This window comes from Schistocerca americana, chromosome 1, assembly GCF_021461395.2.
Source record: "Schistocerca americana isolate TAMUIC-IGC-003095 chromosome 1, iqSchAmer2.1, whole genome shotgun sequence".
NCBI lineage: Eukaryota > Metazoa > Arthropoda > Insecta > Orthoptera > Acrididae > Schistocerca > Schistocerca americana.
This window is the reverse complement of record NC_060119.1, coordinates 622,884,616-622,906,709: the sequence shown is the minus strand read 5'-3', so window position 1 is coordinate 622,906,709 and position 22,094 is coordinate 622,884,616. Positions and strand designations below refer to the sequence as shown.

The following is a 22,094-nucleotide window of genomic DNA, read 5'->3' as shown; positions in this document are numbered from 1 at the left end:
ATGAATGGCAGCACAAGAGGTTGAATCCCAACATTGACATACAAATCTGCAGTCAGCATGCATGGCATAACCTTGACACCAATGAAATCACAAATGGTAGTGGTTTGGGCTCACTGGAGTGCACACTATAGAACATCTGACTTGGAGCTGTCCTTGAAGTATCCGATATGTAATAGTTCATTGTGTCATTATGGTATCAACTGCTGCTGTAGATGCAGTATGACAGCCAGAGCCCTAAGCTGAACATAATGGCCGTCCTTCTTGGTAGTGCCACATGGCCACCTGGAGCCTGGTCTTCTTGTTAACATAAATTCTTGTGACTACCACTGCCAGCAATCCTGCCAAATCTTTCTGCAATATCACAGAAGGTGCATCCAGATTCTCGTAGCCCTATTACATGACCTCATTCAATCTCAGTGAGGTGCTGATAATGGCATCTTTGTCACCTTAAAGGCATTCTTGACACCATCAACTCACCACGTCCAATCTCAAAGGTAACTAATGCTCATGGCCATTACAGCATATATTTAAAGCAAACCTGATTTACATCCTCATAGTGGCGCTGCTAGCACCACTCTTACATGAATGATGTAAAATAATATTAGACATCATTTTTCAGATGTAGAAACATTACTAACAACTTTTGTTTATGCAGCACAACTCCTCAGTGTTGCAATTTTTTTCCATTGGCGTATTTCCAGCATGAGCTGGCTTCCAAACTATTTGTTCCAAGTAGTTTTCAGAGAAAGCATTTAATACTGTTTTGCAAGATGTGTTGTTGGGACTCCCACCTACAAAACTGTAATCATCCCATTCATTTGTGGAATGATTAATGTCTCCTTGAATAATGATAGGTTTTGATTACTTCTTGTTGTGCTCTGTAATAAGGAATGTCCTACCCATTATCCTTCCCACTCCTCCCACAGCAGTATTCCGCTCACCAAACCTACACAATATCTTCATCCATCCTAACTCATGACTCACATACCTGTAATAGATCTAGATGCAGGATCTGAACCATATGTCCCACCACCACCACCTACTCCACTCTGGTCACAGGCATCAACTTCCCCATCAAAGGAAGGCTGCCTGCAAAAGCAGTCATGGGATCTGCAAGCTAAGCTGCAACCACTGTGCTGCATTTTATTGTTGCATGGCGACCAACATGCTGTCTGTCCACATGAATGGCCACCGACAAACTGTGGCTAAGAAACAGCTGGACCACCCAGCTGCTAAGAACATTACCCAACACAATGTTCTTCACTTGAATGCCTGCTTTACAGCCTGTGCCATCTGGACCCTTCCTGCCAAGACTAGCTTTTCTAAGTTACACAGGTGGTAACCCTTCCTGCAGTATATCCATTTTTCACATGGCAGATAAGTAACCGACACAAGAGGACTTTCATTATTGGGTCTATGAAAAAAAATTGATGATCTGTGTAGAGATTTCAGAAGACATTGTAAAAATTAAGCATTTATAAAGTAATAACTACAGTAATATTCAGTCATTCATTTGTAAAACCTATAATTCTATAACATTGAGAAGCAAATTTTTGTTTTTCACATTTTTTGTCTTATCGAGTTAATGCATATAAACATACTTACTCCCTTGTGAAATAGTCCCCAACAGATCCCCAGAAATTTTTCAAGCCACTGGTACTGTTTTGTTCAATTTCTGATATGATACCATATATTTTTGCTAGTTTTTCAGGTGCTACTGGCTTTCCAGATGAATCCACAAACATAACATCATCTTCCGTAATACTTGTAACTGACGTCTGAAGAATGTTTAGATCTTTAAGTAATGCAAAGACTACATTTCCTTTTTCACCATGCACCCAGTGTGCCCCAAGATCAACTATGTTGCCACCTGATAAAGGAAACACATTTTAGTAAGATAACAACATGTAATTAGCTGAATACACTATTTGATTTCTTTTCAGTAGTGAAGCACTGAGTATCAGCAGTACTGCCAGTGACATGAGTTCCTTTGGCAAGGAACACAATTAAAAACTACATGTAACATGTACTGGGAGTACAGCAAATAAAAAAAAATAATAAAATAAATCTAGTTTATTAACTGCACAATATCTGTCTTTTCTTATACAAACTGTTATTCAAATAATTTTAAGTTTTAATCTGAAGGAACACAACTTTTTAACCACCAGAATGTGAATCTCAACATACGTGTTTTTTTGCAATATCATCACAGTTATTGATAGAGCAAATATTAGAATACTGATACAGGTATAAATGTAACACATATTTCTTCTACATATTTCATACCGTGGCTAATAAGGCACTGAGAAACTTTTCAAATTAAGTCACTTCTCTGCTACTTCCACATAATATTTAATAGAGGAAAGAATAATTAACAGATTTGATTGATATAGTTATCAACAAATAGCTCACAGCTAAATTCTGTTTGAATCACAAAAACTTTCTTTTAACTGCATCTTTCACATTCTGAGATCTCAATCATTAAAGTTCTCATCACAAATTAAGTACCACTACATTGACATTACATTACACTATTAGTCATATTTATGAGCACCATCATGATGGGTCTCTGGGATGTGTAAAACAGTTAAGGATGCACATTTTATCAGGTGTAATGCAATGAATTAATGTTACAAAATATTACTGCATTACAGTGATAATAATAATTAAAACATAACAAGAAACATTAATTTTAAGAGTTCCTGTGAAGATACTGTTTGGTGAAGAGAAAAGAGTTGCCTACAAGAAAGTTCTTTAATTCAGTCATAAGCTCCAGCATATTACAAACCTTGTAACTGTAGCAGACATAGCAGTGGAAAATGTGGAAATACTGACACATGTAATTACGTTTACATTTGGTGAGCAGCATGTCCAGTTGACTGATCATGTGAAAACAGATAGCGGGCTCATTTAATTCCAAGTGGCCATGAACTTGCGCTCATTCTCTAATGTGCTCTGATCTAACCAATGTTTTCCTAGACGATGATGCTATATTTATGGGACTGCTCTCACTGTTGTGAAGGTTGACTAGTCTAGAGGTGAGACTGCTAGAGTGAAGTTAACCCACAGTGATTATGGACTGGTATACTTATTTAACCATTTAAGCAACTAATATAGTAATTATCAATGAAATTCACCAACAGCCATGTAACTGAGATGTTATTTTATTTTATTTTGACTACCAGTTTAGGCATTCCACTATGCCATCTACAGGCCCCATATTCATTTCCCAAAAATAAAGGATATTGTCATACAGTGCACTTGGAATACTGTTTGTGTGGTGTCACCGCCAGACACCACACTTGCTAGGTGGTAGCCTTTAAATCGGCCGCGGTCCATTAGTATACGTCGGACCCGCGTGTCGCCACTGTCAGTGATTGCAGACCGAGCGCCACCACACGGCAGGTCTAGAGAGACTTACTAGCACTCGCCCCAGTTGTACAGCCGACTTAGCCAGAGATGGATCACTGACAACTACGCTCTCATTTGCCGAGACGATAGTTAGCATAGCCTTCAGCTACGTCATTTGCTACGACCTAGCAAGGCGCCATAGCATTTGATATTATTTTATATTGTGGTTATAACATGTACTGTCAAGAGAGATGTTCTACAATTATGGATTAAAGTTAAGTATTACAAGATTCTTGTACTTTATTGCAATTCTCAAGACATTGTCCTGTTCCAGACCTCACGCCAATCTGCGTGAGTTTAAGCGCATGCCTTTCGGCTTCCTCTCATTGTTACTTGGCTGTCTTGCCAAGTCACAACATTTTTGGCAACGAGTCTCAAAAGAGGATTTAGCGTTCGTATTGCACTAATTTACTTGTGTCATGGCTTCGCCACAATCTCCAGATGTACTGTCCGAATTTTATCGCTTGCAGAATCAGCAGACGCAGGCGTTATTGGATGCCCTTGGACAGCTCGTCCAGGGTCTACGTGCAATGCAAAACGATGTGGCAGCCGCCGCTTCAGCGCTACCGCAGCCACAACACGCAGTTGCACTGCCTTTTTGTCATTTTGATGCAGCACTGGAAAGCTGGACGGAGTGGTCACGCCAATTTGGATTCCATCTCGCCGCCTACAGAATTCAAGGTAATGAGCGGCAGCCTCACTTATTATCGTCTGTTGGCGTCCAGACGTACAGAGTGATAGCGAAATTGTTTCCCCAACGTGACGTAGCAACTCTGTCCTACGACGAAATTTTGTCGGCATTAGATGCATATTTCAAGGAATCAGTCAATGTGGTTGGAAAAAGGTATACTTTCTTTCGTACAAAACGTACGGCCGGTCAGACTAATAGGGAGTGGGTGCAACTTTGCAAGGCCTTACTAGGAATCGTGCTTTTGAGTGTGAATGTGGCCTCCCTTATTCAGATACTATGGTACGTGATGCAATTGCACAGAACGTTTCTGATGTTCGTATAAGGGAACAAATTTTGAAACTAGTCAATCCCTCCCTTCAACAAGTGATAGACATATTGGATAGGCAGGTCACACTTGACTTTGCTCAGGAATCATTTGCAACTTCACCAACCGTGTGTCACGTTAACCGGCCCGCCGGGCGAGCTGCACGGAACAGTAAACAGCCCTCGCGCCCGTCCGCGCAGCTGCCGCCAAGCTCTCCGCTAAGTGTGCCATGCAAGCAGGCAAATGCAGTGCTAAAATCATGCCTGCGGTGTGCTACTAGATATTCGCGTGAGAATTGCCCGTCACGCCAAGCTATTTGCTTTTTCTGCAATAAAAAAGGACATGTTCAGAGTGTTTGCCAGAAAAAGCTCCGATCGGACACTAGCAACCATTCCAGGCCCTTTGCTTCGTGCCGGAATCGGAAACGAACCAAGAATACTCAGGCTTGTGAACCTTCACCCATGGAAATTCATGTAGTTCAATCCACTCCGCCCAGTGCCACTCTCTCTAACAGTGACTGTGTTCGTCCCACACATAGTGTGCGTCATCATCGACGGAAATCCCGTCAAGTCGCAAGTGATTCTGTACCAGTGTCAGTTCACATTGCACGAGACAGTTGCTCTTGTCGTCAGCAGGGCAATAAACTTTTTGTAGATTTGGACATTCATGGCCACGTGATACCATTCCAGCTCGATACCGGAGCTGCAGTTTCACTAATCAATCACGACACATACCAACAGCTGGGCAAACCTCCGTTGCGTGCCACAAATGTTCAGCTAACTAGCTATTCCGGTCAGAATATCCCTGTGTTAGGACAGTGCAGCCTTCTTGCGACATACAAGGGACAAACAAAACTTGTGTCATTTTACGTCCTTCGTTCTTCTTCTGTAGTGAACTTGTTTGGTTTAGATTTATTTCAGTTGTTTAACTTGTCTTTAGTCAATCAGGTCCTATCAGTGAACCAGACTGTGCCTTCAGCCAGTGTTTCTCGTCTATGTGAAGAGTTTGCAGACATTTTTGCACCGGGCCTTGGTTGCGCTAAGAACTATGAAGCACATTTGGAACTGAAAGTCAACGCGCAACCGAAATTTTTCCGAGCGCGCAATGTTCCCCACGCATTGCGTGATGAGGTCGCAAGAACCTTACATGATTTGGAATCACAAGGTGTACTTGAACGTGTGCAGGCTTCTCTCTGAACATCACCCTTAGTAATTTTGCCAAAACCTTCCGGAACATTGAGACTTTGTGTGGACTTCAAGGCAACAGTGAATCCACAACTAGTGATTGCAACTTTTCCTTTACCCCGCCCGGAAGATCTTTTTGACAAACTGTGCCCGGGTAAATATTTTTCGAAGTTGGACCTAGCAGATGTGTACTTGCAAATACCGGTGGACGATGAATCCCAGAGCATTTTGGTGGTTAACACTCATCTTGGTTTGTATCGATTCAAAAGACTACCATTCGGGTGTGCATCCGCCCCTGCACTGTTTCAGCAATATCTGCAAACTGTTTGTGCATCGGTCCCTACTGCAGCAAACTATCTGGACGATATTGTGATCTCTGGAAAGACGGAAGAAGAACATTTAGCCAATCTCAGAACATTATTTCAGGTCTTGTGACAAAATGGCCTTCGCTTGCGGAAGGACAAATGTGTGTTTTTTGCTCGTGACTTACCATATTTGGGCCATGTACTCACTGCCCAAGGCATACATCCCAGTCCAGAGCACCTCCGTGCCATACAAGACTTGCCTTCGCCGCAGAATTTGGAGCAGCTACAGAGTGTGCTGGGAAAAATAAATTATAATAACAGCTATGTGCGCAACGCCTCTTCCATTTCAGCTCCGCTTCATCGCTTACGCCATAAAGGTGTTCCATTCATCTGGACGATGGAATGCGAACGCGCCTTTCGCCAGTTGAAATCGGCGTTGCTTTCCACTACTTGCCTTATGCCATTCGATCCCCAGAAACCCCTTTTGTTGATGGTAGATGCATTGGATTTCGGGATCGGTGCTGTGCTTGCGCACAAAGATGGCTCGCATGGTCGCCCTATTGCCTTTGCGTCCAAATTGCTCTCGTCTGCGCAAAGAAATTATTCACAGATCGAGAAAGAAGCCTTGGCTCTCGTATTTGGTGTTGCTAAGTTTCATGATTTCTTGTATGGTCGTCACTTTACCATCATCACAGACCACAAACCTTTGACATCGCTTTTTCATCCGAACAAGCCTGTACCTCCACATACAGCGCAGAAATTCATTCGCTGGTCTATTTTCCTCTCGCAGTACCGCTACGATATCTTGTATCGGTCCATTGCTAAGCACGGAAACGCCGATGCGTTGTCCCGTTTGCCTGTTGCTGAGGATAGAGCATTCGATTCTTCCGAACTTGCTTGCATGTTCATTGATGCGGAAACTGATGACGTGGTCGAATCATTTCCGATTGATTTTCGTCGTGTAGCTACAGCCACAGCTGCTGACCCTGTCCTTGCTATCGTTCTGCGTTTTGTTGCTACGCAATGGCCCTTGTCGAAGTCATGGATCGAGGATCCGTTGGTCCGCCGATTTTTTGCTCACAAGGAGAGACTTTTTGTATGACATGGTGTTTTGCTGTTGCGTTCTGATAATGATCAGTCCAGGGTCGTAGTCCCACGTTCGTTACAGTCCTCTGTCTTACAGCTTCTCTACCAAGGACGTTGGGGTATAGTGCGAACAAAACAACTTGCTCGTCGGCACTGTACTTGGTTCGGAATTGATGCTGCGATTACGAATATGTGCTCTTCTTGCATGGCGTGTGCCGAACAACAATCCGCACCGCCGCGGAAATTCTTTGCATGGCCGAAAGCCACTTCCCCTTGGCAATGCTTGCACATTGATTTTCCTGGTCCATTCTGGAAGGCTCGATGGTTGGTTGTGGTCGATTCTTTCAGTAATTTTCCTTTTGTTGTCAGGATGTCTTCCACGACGTCATCTGCCTCCATCCAAGCATTATCTGCTATCTTTTGCATTGAAGGTCTTCCACGGACTATTGTTTCAGACAATGGCCCACAATTCATGTCCGCAGAATTTCAGTCATTCAGCAAGGCCAATGGTATTCAACATCTGACACCCGCGCCATCTTCGCCTCAGTCAAATGGTGCCGCTGAACGATTGGTCCGGACTTTCATGTCACAGATGTTGAAGTTGAAAGAGTCGCATTCTCGGGAGGATGCGTTGTTGCTCTTTTTGGTCTTCGTATTGCTCTCAGCCCCGAGATGGTCGCTCGCCGGCTGAGTTGCTCCACGGTCGTCCTCATCGAACCTTGATGTCTTTGCTGCATCCGCCGCATCAGGTTCCTGTGCAGCGGCAGCCACCTGCTTTTGCTCCAGGCGACGTTGTATACTATTGCAACTATCGAGGTTCACAGCGGTGGCTCGCAGGGCGCATTCTTCGCTGCCTCGGCCGCACTATGTATCTGGTTTTGGGGGCCTCTGGTGAGGTGCGTCGGCATCTCAATCAGCTGCGCCTCTGTCGTCGCACGGGTTCTGCCGCTCCCCGTCTGCTTTCAGCGATGGTGCCGTCCGGTCAGCGCCCTGGGGACCCATCTACTGGCTCGCCTCATCCCCAGGTGTTACCGACGCTGCCTTCCATTTTGCCCCATGGCGACGCGCCGCCGTCGCCGCCGCCTGTTCTCTCGCCGGCGCCGCCCGCAGCAGATGCTTCGCTGCAGCTGCCAAGCACCTCCCTGGGTCACGCGCCGCCAATCGCTTCCCGTGACCAGCTGTCCTCCGACGTGGAACTCTTGCCGGCTCCGGACCAGATGTCGTCTTCGCCCGTCGGCTGCCCCGCCCCGATGGAGGTCGAATCTTCGGCCCCTCCTGTCTCTTTAAGTGCGCATACACCGCATGTTGGCATGCACCCTGGACTAGGTTTTCAGGCGTTTCCTAGCTCCCCTCGGACCGAATGGCCGGGTGCAGGTGGCACAGCCTCACCTGTTGTTAGGCTCCCCACCTCGTCGCATATGTCAACATGGGGTCGTCCCCACAGCGGGCGGAAGCCTTATAACACAACCGTTCGCCGATTTGCGGGGAGGAATGTGGTGTCACCGCCAGACACCACACTTGCTAGGTGGTAGCCTTTAAATCGGCCGTGGTCCATTAGTATATGTCGGACCCGCGTGTCGCCACTGTCAGTGATTGCAGACTAAGCGCCACCACACGGCAGGTCTAGAGAGACTTACTAGCACTCACCCCAGTTGTACAGTCGACTTAGCCAGAAATGGATCACTGACAACTACGCTCTCATTTGCCGAGACGATAGTTAGCATAGCCTTCAGCTACGTCATTTGCTACGACCTAGCAAGGCGCCATAGCATTTGATATTATTTTATATTGTGGTTATAACATGTACTGTCAAGAGAGATGTTCTACAATTATGGATTAAAGTTAAGTATTACAAGATTTTCGTACTTTATTGCAATTCTCAAGACATTGTCCAGACCTCACGCCAATCTGTGTGAGTTTAAGCGCGTGCCTTTTGGCTTCCTCTCATTGTGACGTGGCTGTCTTGCCAAGTCACAACAGTTTGAATTCGCAACATCCAGGAATATCTTTTTGAGAAATGCATTTGGGGCCTGAAGATGGCACAGTGGAATACCGAAACTAGTAGTCAAAATAAAATGAAATAACATCTCAATTACACAGCTGTTAGTGAATTTCATTGAACTACAGAGATGTTGAAAGAACTGAACTGGCATACTCTTGAAGCTAGATGGAAATTATCTCAAGGAAGTCTACAAACAAACTTTCAAGAACTGGCTTTGAATGATGGCTTTAGGAATATAAAATGACACCCAACATATTCCTCCTATAGAGATCATGAGGACTGGATTAATTATGGCACACACAGAGGCATTTAAACAATCATTCTCCCTGTGCTCCATATATGAAAGGAATGGGAACAAGCCCCAAAAACAGGTGCAGTGGCACATATCCTCTGATATGCACTTGCACAGTATGGAGGTAGATGTAGAAAAAGATGCACTGGTATCATTTTCAGTGTGTACAATTTTTTTTTTGTATGTTCTCCATTTAACTACAGGTTATAAGCCATTATTATCACTGTTCAGGCCTAAGGCTATGCTCCCATTGGATGAATAAGTGGGCCTTGTATTTATTATCTGACAGTTCTCTCTACACTACCATCTGTCTAGCCAGCATTCAAATGCGAACATTTTGTCTTGATTTCCACAGGTCGAGTCACACACGTTGACAGTTTGGATACAGTGTGTTTTCAGATGGACATCTAAATATAACAATCCTTGGAAGCCTCTATAATCAATTTAGAAATTTTGCAGCAGCATTCAGGTGTGACCCTTTTCTTCAGCATCTCCGCACAGGATGGCCCATGAAGTTGTCAGCCAGTGCATCAGTGCACCATCAACTCTCCACTGCTGCTTCATGTGATAACAACTTCAAATTTAGCAGGGTGTCCTTCTATTAATAAAAGATGATGACAACTGTCGGTTTGTGGCACCAACATCCCTACAACAACAAGTGTTACCGCTACTCCACCAGTCACATTAGGGATCCACCTGTCATTATATCTGCTGGCCATACATGGATAATGCAACACATAGGTAGTCCCTCACTTTACAGAATGCGAAGTACATCACTTGGGTTCTCTGTTGCCAACACCTACTCAGCCATGGGTTCTTGTCCACATAAATTTCACCAGCCCTATCCTTGGAATGGAGTGGTTTATTGAGGTAAATCTCTTTACCATTTTCCTAATATCATCAAGTTGCAGATGATGAGTACATCAATGACAGTGGGGACCATTAAATTTTCTGTCATCAAAGAAGCACCCTATACCTTGGGCATTGTCAGTGGACCTTAGTTCATGGCATCGGAGCTCCAACGAGTCTCCATTCATAAAGGATTACGCATTTAATTACTCCCTCCCTTTCATTCAACTTCTAGTGGCTTAGCAGAAAGTTTTATTTGCACTTTTAAAACACAAATTGCAAAAGCTAAGGGGTCAACCAAATCAGATTCTGTTCTTCATACTAAGTGGAAACATCAGCGAGCTAAAGAGAAAGCAACACCATTTAATATCGGCACCATGGTGTGGGCACACACTTTTGGATGGACCACAGATTGGATCCAGGTGTATATTGTAGCACAACAGTGACAGCAGATGGTTCTACTAGCTAGTATGATGAAATGCTGTGAAGATAACACAACCAACATTGGTTAAGGTACCCTGGTATGACATCTCGACCGTCTGGTAGGTCGCCATAACAGTGTCAGACCTGCTCCCATCCTTCAACAACTTGCCACAGATAATAAGTGTCTGGTACTTCCATCCCACTTACTACAGTGAACTCCATAGACATCAATCTGGCACCTCCATCAAAAGAACAGCAATGGATGCTGGTACCAGAATCAGTCAACCCAATTTCCAAAGTCCCTATGCTGTTTCTGGAGCTTCTAGCTTTGGTTCCACTACCATCATCTTGGGGCCAGACCGTTGCACCAGAAATGACCATAAGGACTTCCTCCAGCAAGTGCCTACTTGGCCTGACACTTGCAGAACTATCAACAAGACCATCACATCTCTGTCCAGTGAGAGTGCTACCAGCAAGAAACATACAGCATCTACAGACCAGATTTGGCTCTCTTGGATTTTCATTTACTTGCTCACACAAGGAAGGATAACATGGAAAATAGTTTGGGAATAATGAATAGGTCCAAGAAATTGTGAGAATGTGGTTCAAATAACAAGACCATGACTTCTTTGCATGAAGTATATATATATATATATATAGACACACTTGAATTTCGTGTGTATGTTTGTGTGTCTATCGACCTGCCAGCACTTTCGTTCGGTAAGTCACATCATCTGTGTTTTTGTGTGTGTGTGTGTGTGTGTGTGTGTGTGTGTTGAGAAGTAGTAAAAGTCTCATTTTGCACAAACATGCAGTTTCTTTCAACATAAATTTGCCTTTTTAATTGCTGAATGTCCCTTAAACAAAAACAACAATAATAATAATAATAATAATAATAATAGTAATAGTAATGATTTTTAAAGCAAGTACCACAGCAATGAACTTATTAAAAGAAGGTGGCATGTTCATAGCTAGTTTCAGCCTTCTAGGTTGTTGTCGAGTGATTTTGTGGTTCTGTATAGAACAGAGTACATTATATTACCTCCACGAATAGAAATGTAATGGCATGAATACTGTGTGACCAGAATGTGACAAAGCCAGGAATGACTTGAAAATGAGTAGAAATAGGTTGACTGGGTGAGGGAGTCACAGCAAGTCACTGGAGAGTAAACAGTTGGTCAAAAACTAGAGAAAGACAAACAACAATGATGGCATGGCAGAATAACAAGTCCAGCAAGTAAACCATACTGAAAATTTTAGTGAATTCAGAACCAAGACTATGATATGCTGTAACATCAATAAAATATGGCTACAGCAGAGAAATCATAGCTGACACAGCTGCTGTGCTTCTGGTTTTAAAGGAGAGCCACAGGTGTCAATGGGCTGGCACAGATGGCATGTCTTTGTGACAGCACTCGCAGCAGTAACATCACGGCCCACAGATGTAGCAGTGTCATATAGTGGCTGTCACTGAGTCCTTCCGGCAGGCCTTCAAACTCACTGGGTATATCACATCCCTTCCCCCTGAAATGGGTATAGGGCCGGAAGCACTGCAGACAATCTGGGGACGATGAACTAATGACAAAGTTCGAGGCCCTGCATAGAAGCCCACCAGCAGGGAGGAAAAAGTTGGGACACCTGGCAATGTGCTAAAGTTACAGCACCATGGGCAATGACAGTGTGGGCAATGACGGCCAAGTGGACAGAGGTGCACTGAGGCCATCACTTCCATGCCTGTATATTAAGGAACCATCACTGGAGCCTTTGAAAACAAGTTGTACCAGCACAGTTGTAGGAGCAGCAAGTGTTGGCAATCCATATCTAACTGAGCCAGTGGCAGTGCAGTCAGTAGGCACAGACAGAGCTGGTCAGTATGCTGCCACCCCAAATTCCTTGGCATGTCAACGATTGTTGGCACCACCCACAGGTGGCAACCACCATGTCTGGCATCCACATGGTTTTTGCCCCATATGAGCACGCCCACACAGCTGAAGGCAGCACAAAGTGCCCAGCATGCTAGTTCCAGGGTTCTGTACACTGTGGAGCTAGGAAGAGGAGGTGAGTATGTGGCAGCCATCCACAGAGAAGCTCTGCCATGCTACAGTCACGTATATGGGTGGTCTTGTAGCTCCTCATAAACATCATTATCACAGCCATGTTCGTGGAAGTGCCCACTGACTTCAACATTTATTGTTGAAATGTACACAACATTTATTCTGCTTCGCCAGTGGAGGACAGCGGAAGAGGCAGACAGAGCAGGTGCTTGACACCATTGAAGGAACAGAACTGTTAACAAGCAGTTGCCATGAACTGATAGCATGGGGTAGCCCTTTGGTGGCTAAAATCTGGACAATGACATCAAGGGTGGCATCAGTGGTGGTGGATGCCATGTTGACAACATATATGTAGTTGTTTTGGTCCGCATTAAGATCTGCTCAACTGGTTGTGAAAGAAGGGTGTTCAAACCAGGTGGGCAGTTGACCGTGACTGTGTGGAAAAAAGGGCATAAAGTAGGGTGCCGAGCATAGCAGACATTTCAGTGTCAGTGGCAATGAGCTACACAGAGCCAGTCAGATGAATGAGGTCCCAGGGGCAATGGGGGTGGGGCAGGGGGTGAATGACGGGGTAGCAGCAGGCTGGTTCTTGGTACAAGCAGAACAGCTGCAAATCATGGCTTCCGTGTCTTTGATCTCTCATGGCCAATAGTCATGTTATCTTGCAAGAGCATGCATCCACAACATACCCCAATGCCCATGATGTCAGATGTGCAAAACCTAAGGACACAGGAAGACAGGATGGTGATACAATTAGAGTCTGCATCAAGGAGAAGAATATTGGAGATGATGGGGAAATGTTGGGAATGGTGAGTACAGGCCCAGAGTTTCAAATTGCTGGACTTTGAAAAATAAGCAGGTCATCCAAAGAGTGCAAAGTGCATGACATACCTTAAGACAAGCCTGCAGCAGGTATCTGCAACAATGTGAGTAGCTTCAATGGGAAACATGTCCAAAGTGTGTTGGTATTCCACATCAATACAGAAACAGGAGATTTTCTGTTGGTTAAATGCTGGGTCAGGCACCGAGGGGATACGAGAGCATCTGCATTTGCATATTGTGCTATGGACTTTTATTTAATGGTATAATTGTAGGAGCCAAGGAAAATCCCCCAACAATGGAGCAGTTGTGCTGTCTGCTTCAGAAGCCACAAAGAGGCTAAAAGAAGGTTGTCAGTGGCTTATGATACGTAATGAGGGTAAACTTGGTCCTGAATAAGTAAACAAGGCAAAGAATACTGCCAAAGCTTCTTTTTTTATTTACAATTAATTTGTTTGAGTGGGTGTCAGCATCTTTGATGCATGGGCAATCAGTTGCTCAGTACTGTTGTCAGTCCTACATGCTAGCACTGCACCAGTGCCATAGGGAAAAGTGTCAGGGGTAAAACCAGGGACATGGTGGAGAAAATGGCATAAAGTAGGGTGCTGAGCATAGCAGACATTTCAGCTGTGTGAAAGCACAGTCACAGTCAACTCCCCACCTGATTTTAACACCTTTCTTTCACAACCAGTTGAGCAAATGCTTAATGTGGACCAAATCAGCCAACAGCTCCTGTAAATGTAATGATATGAATACTGTGACCAGAAACTGACAAGACCAAGAACAACTCAAGAATGAGGCAGAGGATGTCACAGTGAGTCACTAGAGAGTAAACATGTGGACAACAACTAGAGAAATATGAACAATGGAGATGGCATGACAGAATAACAAATCCAGCAAGTAAACAAAGATAGAAAACATAAGATGTAGTGAATTCAGAACCAGGACAATGATGTGTAATGAGATCAATACAATAGTGCAGATAAATCATGACTGACTGTGCAGCTGCTGCACTGCTGGCTTTAAAAGCAAGTTGCAAGTGTTGATAGGTGGCATGGCAGGAGTGTCCGCACGGTGCTTGCAGCACTGACAAGAGCACCTGCAGTTGTAGCAGTAGCTGTTATCATGTTCCATGCCTTCCAGGGGGACTTCAGACTCACTGGGCTGAAATACTAGAGTGAATATAAATGTGCAGACAACCTTGTAGGTAGAGCAACCACAGCCATGAGCAGTCATCTTGGGTGTCACTAAACCACTTCAGCTGTACTCAGTCCTTTATTACTGGATCACTACCAATTTTGTGGCACTAAAAGCCACATCTTCAAGTGAACATCTCTATAACAATAAATCCAGAAGGAATAACACATGTATGGGAAATAATTAAATTTAAAAATGAATATTAAAAAGGACTAAATACAACTAAAGCAGTTTATTAATAAACACGAAGAATACAAAAGTATTTTAAATTTACTTACCTGCAATAGCAAACTAAGCCTTACATGCTAAAATGACATTGTCTTTAAATTTATGTTTTCTATTAATTTTGGTTCACAAATCCTATCTTATTGGGTTGACATATTCACATTTACAAAGGTATGATACTGCTCAAAGTGCAAAAGAGAATTTCAAACATCTTGCACTATTTTACATTGTCGGACGCTTTTTCCAGGTCAACAAATCCTACGAACACGTGTTGATTTTTCTTTAGTCTTGCTTCCATTATTAACCGCAATGTCAGAATTGCCTCTCTCGTGCCTTTACCTTTCCTAAAGCCAAACTGATTGACTTCTAGTGCATCCTAAATTTTCTTTTCCATTCTTCTGTATATTATTCTTGTAAGCAACTTGAATGGATGAGCTGTAGAGCTGGTGGTGCGATAATTCTCGCACTTGTCAGCTCTTGTAATCTTCAGAATTGTGTGGATGTTCCTTTTCCAAAAGCCACATGGTATGTCGCCAGACTCATATATTCTACACACAAACTTGAATAGTCATTTTGTTGGCACTTCCCCCAACGATTTTAGAAATTCTGATGGAATGTTATCTACCCCTTCTGCCTTATTTGATCTTAACTACTCCAAAGCTCTTTTAAATTCTGATTCTAAAGAGAATTTCAAACATCTTGCACTATTTTACATTGTCGGACGCTTTTTCCAGGTCAACAAATCCTACGAACACGTGTTGATTTTTCTTTAGTCTTGCTTCCATTATTAACCGCAATGTCAGAATTGCCTCTCTCGTGCCTTTACCTTTCCTAAAGCCAAACTGATTGACTTCTAGTGCATCCTAAATTTTCTTTTCCATTCTTCTGTATATTATTCTTGTAAGCAACTTGAATGGATGAGCTGTAGAGCTGGTGGTGCGATAATTCTCGCACTTGTCAGCTCTTGTAATCTTCAGAATTGTGTGGATGTTCCTTTTCCAAAAGCCACATGGTATGTCGCCAGACTCATATATTCTACACACAAACTTGAATAGTCATTTTGTTGGCACTTCCCCCAACGATTTTAGAAATTCTGATGGAATGTTATCTACCCCTTCTGCCTTATTTGATCTTAACTACTCCAAAGCTCTTTTAAATTCTGATTCTAATACTGGATCCCCTATCTCCTCTAATTTGACTCCTGTTTCTTCTTCTATCACATCAGAGAAATCTTCCCCCTCATAGGGGTTTCCAATGTATTCTTTCCACCCATCCGCTCTCTCCTTTGCATTTAACAGTGTAATTCCTGTTGCACTCTTAATGTTATCACCCTTGCTTTTAATGTCATCGAAAGTTGTTTTGACTTTCCTGCATGCTGAGTCGCTCCTTCCGACAATCATTTCTTTTTTGATGTCTTCACATTTTTCCTGCAGCCATTTCATCTTAGCTTCCCTGCACTTTCTATTTATTTCATTTCTCAATGACATGTATTTCTGTATTCCGGAGTTTCCCGGAACATTTTTGTACTTCCTCCTTTCATCAATCAACGGAAGTATTTCTTCTGTTACCCATGGTTTCTTTGCCGTTACCTTCTTTCTACCTATGTTTTCCTTCCCAACTTCTGTGATGGCCCTTTCTAGAGATGTCCATTCCTCTTCAACTGTACTGACTACTGAGCTATTCCTTATTGCTGTATCTATAGCCTTAGAGAACTTCAAGCATATCTCATCATTCCTTAGTACTTCTGTATTCCACTTCTTTGCATATTGATTCTTCCTGATAATGTCTTAAACTTCAGCCTACTCTTGATCACTACTATATTGTGATTTGAGTCTCTACCTGCTCCTGGGTACACCTTACAATCCAGTATATGATTTTGGAACCTCTGTCTGACCATGATGTAATCTAACTGAAATCTTCTCATACCACCTGGCCTTTTCCAAGCTTTCTATTGCAGGTAAATGTATTTAAAATACATCTTCATTCACATCATTAGATTTGTATTCACGGAGGTAATATAATATATTCTATTTTGTATAGAACCACAAAAGCACTTGAGAATGTCCTAGAAGGTTGAAATTAGTCGCAAACAAATAAAATTAATGCATCAAGAGGAAAATTCCACCTACTTTTAATAATAACAATTATTGCACAGTTTTGAACATGGCTGCTTGGTTCAGTGACCTTTTATAAATTAAAATTGAAACAAATGAGCCCTCGGACACAGTTTTTAGTCTTATTAACCAGGTTTCAACACTTGTAAGAGTGCCTTCATCAGAATTTAAACGTTTAAAGTGGTCTGTAACATAATTACAAATTTATGGGAAAAGAAATTTTTTATATAAAAGTGTAAGTACTGGCCAACAATACAAGACAGGGACAGTACTTACATGTCGCTTATAAAATAAATAACAGGACAGGAGGGCTTTAGTCACAATTTTTTTTTTTTTAAATAGTGGCTCGCCTTCATGCATTCTTTTTAAAAAAAATTGTGACTAAGGCCCTTCTGGCCTTATTCTATAAGTGACATGTAAGTACTGTCTCTGTCTTGTAATGTTAGTCAGTCTTACACTTTCATATAAAAAATTTCTTTTCCCATAAATTAGTAATTATGTTAAAGACCACTTTAAATGTTTAAATTCTTGTTGAAACCTGGTTAATAACACTAAAAATTGTGACCAAGGGCTCATTTGCTTCAATTTTAAACAACAATTATTATTATTATTATTATTATTATTATTATTATTATTATATAATTAAAAACCTTTCCTCATTAGCCAGTCCAACAAATTACTGAATTATCTATACCTGTTCAAGATTTCAATAGTCCTGTTAGTATTATTTATTTACGAATATCAGAATATGGAGGATGGAGGAAAGTATGGGTATACCACCTGCAACAGGCCACACCTAATGAAGCATCGTGATGTTCCCACCAGTCTTTGGATAGATAACAGCTTTTCCTTTATGAAAGTAGGCCTACAACAGTTATAAAATTTTAAAAAATCAACAGAAGAACAATATGGAGACTCTGATCACAGATCTATATCCAGTGATCTAAACTAGTTGACTGCTGAATGCAAACCTTCATATTACAAATTAACAAGTGGTAATGCTCATTGTAAACAACCCTCTATTCTTATGACTAGAGACTGGATTATATGCATTTGAATGTTGCATATGCATTTGCACACATTTAGCTCCTTTTCACCATTTATTGCATATTTTAACTAAAAACTAGTGACAAGGCATATTTTCACTTTATGTTTACAATATTTGAAAAATTTAGATGGGTGTTCTGTAGCTCGAACTAGTTTTGATATCTCACAGATTGACCGTGACCTAGAACTGCATGCAATTGCTAACTGAGAGGCCACTGCCTAGTGAAACCATTACAGAAGAGAAACAGCCACAGGCAGACAGAGTATATGTTCCTGCACCCGTACCCCTGGTTAATCCCCTCTGCTGTCATACTGCACGCGTCGGCAACAATTAAAATACGCAAGCTTTCAGTCACGCATACATTGTTTCAGTTTAGGTTCCTATTTACTTGTACACAGTTGAACGTGTTTATGATGTGTAGTGTGTAACATGTTTAACACCATGCCACCCGAAAAAAGAAACATCATTTCGTGGATAGCTGACCATCCTGGAACATTTACATATGACAGAATTGTTTTATATTGTCGAGTTTGTGAGAAAAATGTTTCGTGCGAAGAAAGTTTCAAACAGATCAGCTTGACAAGATAAGTCTTCATATTGTAGGGATGCAGAGGAAAGGACCACAACAGTAACTTCTGACAACAGCAGGGTGCAGTAGCAGTGACTTGTCCAAAGGTAACCAAAAAGTCGGTTGCAAGCAATATTCCTCTTCACAAACTTACAAACCATATCCTCAAAGGCTTCCTGCACACATATTGCTTAAATCAAAATATGCCAGATGAATCAATACAGCGAAAAAATTACATACCAACAATTTACGTGAATGTTCTGGAAGAAATACGCATTGAGCTCAAGGACAGCATATCTGGATTTCAGTTGATGAAACTACAGGCACTTGTGGCTGTTACATTGCAAATTTAATTGTTGGTGCTTTAAAAGACGAGCCTTCTTCTTCCTATTTAGCGGCCTGCTAAGAACTAGAAAAATAAATCATTCTACAATCGCCAGATTTGTGACTGAGGGTATTAGAAAAATATTTCCAGAATCTTCTGCAGATGAAAGGGTATTTGTGTTTATTTCAGATGCTGCTCCCTATATGATCAATGCACGAAAAGTCCTCTGACTATTTTATCTCAATTTGATTCATGTGATGTGCTTTCCTCATGAAGTACATCGTGTGGGGTACTGTCAAGTGGGGGGTGCCCCAGGGATCAGTGTTGGAGCCATTCCTGTTCCTTATTTATATAAATGATATGCCCACTAATATTATGGGTAACTCTAAAATATTCCTGTTTGCTGATGACATTAGCTTGGTAGTAAAAGATGTTGTGTGCAACACTGGCTTGGTTTCAAATAGTGCAGTACATGACCTAAGTTCATGGCTTGTAGAAAATAAACTAACGCTAAATCACAGTAAGACTCAGTTTTTACAGTTTCTAACACACAATTCAACAAAATCTGACGTTTTAATTTCACAGAATGGGCATATGAATAGTGAAACTGAACAGTTCAAATTTCTAGGTGTTCAGATAGATAGTAAGCTGTTGTGGAAAGCCCACGTTCAGGATCTTGTCTGAAGACTTAATACTGCCATTTTTACTATTCGAACAGTATCAGAAGTGAGCGATCATTCAACATAAAAATTAGTCTACTTTGTTTATTTTCATTCGCTATTGTTGTATGGTATTATATTTTGAGGTTAATTCTTTCCATTCTAAAAGGATATTTTTGGCTCATAAACGGGCAGTTCGGGCAATAAGTGGTGTTACAGTACTGGCCATTAAAATTGCTACATGAAGAAGAAATGCAGATGATAAACGGGTATTCATTGGACAAATATATTACACTAGAACTGACTACATTTTCACGCAATTTGGGTGCTTAGATCCTGAGAAATCAGTACCCAGAACAACCACCTCTGGCCGTAATAATGGCCTTGATCCTTGATACACCTGGGCATTGAGTCAAACAGAGCTTGGATGGCGTGTACTGGTACAGCTGCCCATGCAGCTTCAACACTATACTACAGTTCACTACAGTTCATCAAGAGTAGTGACTGGCGTTTTGTGATGAGCCAGTTGCTCAGCCACCATTGACCAGACGTTTTCAATTGGTGAGAGATCTGGAGAATGTGGTGGCCAGGGCAGCAGTCGAACATTTTCTGAATCCAGAAAGGCCCGTACAGGACCTGCAACATGCAGTCGTGCATTATCCTGCTGAAATGTAGGGTTTCACAGGGACCAAATGAAGGGTAGAGCCACGGGTTGTAGCACATCTGAAATGTAACTTCCACTGTTCAAAGTGCCGTGAATGCGAACAAGAGGTGATCGAGATGTGTAACCAATGGCACCCCATACCATCACGCTGGGAAATGTGCATTCACCGTGATGTCGCCAAACACAGATGCGACCATCATGACGACGTTTTGCCATTCGTGCACCCAGGTTCGTCATTGAGTACACCATCACAGGCGCTTCTGTCTGTGATGCAGCGTCAAGGGTAACCACAGCCATGGTCTACGAGCTGATGGTCCATGCTGCTGCAAAAGTTGTTGAACTGTTCGTGCAGATGGTTATTGTCTTGCAAACATCCCCCATCTGTTGACTCAGGGATCGAGACGTGGTTGCACGATGCGTTACAGCCGTGCGGAAAAGATGCCTGTCATCTCGACTACTAGTGATATGAGGCTGTTGGGATCCAGCACGGCATTCCGTATTACCCTCCTGAACCCACTGATTCCATGTAAATTGGCCATGTAAATTGCGGCCAGAGGTGGTTGTTCTGGGTACTGATTTCTCAGGATCTAAGCACCCAAATTGCGTGAAAATGTAATCACATGTCAGTTCTAGTGTAATATATTTGTCCAATGAATACCCGTTTATCATTCATTGGATCTCGACCAACGTGAGCAGCAATGTCGTGATACAATAAACCGATAGGCTACAATTCGACCTTTATCAAAGTCGGAAATGTGATGGTACACATTTCTCCTTCTTACAAGAGGCATCACAACAACATTTCACCAGGCAACGCCGGTCAACTGCTACTTGTGTATGAGAAATTGGTTGGAAACTTTCCTCATGTGAGCATGTTATAGGTGTCGCCACCAGTGCCAACCTTGTATGAATGCTCTGAAAAGCTAATCATTTGCATATCACAGCATCTTCTTCCTGTCAGTTAAATTTCACCTCTGTAGCATGTCATCTTTGTGGTGTAGCAATTTTAATGGCCAGTAGTGTAGTTCACGAACCTTTTGTCGACCTCTGTTCACGAGTCTGGGTATTTTGACATTGGCCTCTCAATACGTATATTCCTTATTGTCGTTTCTTGTTACCAATATTAGTTTATTCCCAAGAATAAGCAGCTTTTGCTTGGTTAATACTTGGCAGAAATCAAACCTGCATTTGGATCGGACTTCCTTAACTCTTGTGCAAAAAGGTGTGCAGTATACTATAATCCACACACTTTCAAATCAAAACTGAAGAGTTTCTTCATGAGTCACTCCTTCTATTCTGTCAAGGAGTTCCTTGAAAAATTAAGCTGATTCTTATTGTACTGCTGATAGCGTTTACTTAAACTTATGGACTGAATTTTTTAAGGTTCGTGAACATATATTTTTTCTGTATTACCTTTACGTTGTAATTTCATGTACTAACATGTTCCATGACCTTGGAGATTTGCTCCTCAATTTGGTCCTACGGAACTTGATGAGTAAATAAAATAAAATAAAGTATGTTTCACGTTTGTGAATGTAAATAAACTGATTTCATCCACAAAGAAAGTTTTCTAAAGGTTCCTGCTTGCATCAAGACTTACAAAGAAAAATTACCAAATGTGCCTTTACCCCCTGAGCCACTAGTAACTCGCTGTGGTACGTGGTTGGAAGCTGTGTTGTTTTACAATGAAAATTTTGAGGCCATTAGAGGGGCAGTAAATGACTTCAATAGTGCAGAGGCTTTGGAAGTTTGTCAGTGCAAGGAAGCTTTTAATTGATTCTGGTGTTAAAAAAGACATTGCTGTGATAGCATTCGTTTTTCCCATATACCTGCAAGTATTAAGAAGCAAACTCGAGGTTTGGTGCTGAATGGAT

General features: G+C 42.2%; 1 protein-coding gene across 3 annotated transcripts in view; it reads right to left on the bottom strand.

Moving 5' to 3' along the window:
• Positions 1-22,094, bottom strand: part of LOC124607392 (spermine oxidase) — a 188,560-nt gene that overhangs the window by 134,037 nt on the left and 32,429 nt on the right. For all 3 annotated transcript variants that reach the window (XM_047139731.1, XM_047139715.1, XM_047139722.1), the window contains exon 3: positions 1,606-1,870. In XM_047139731.1, coding sequence (XP_046995687.1) covers positions 1,606-1,870 — 265 coding nt within the window. The remainder of the gene's footprint in view (positions 1-1,605; positions 1,871-22,094) is intronic.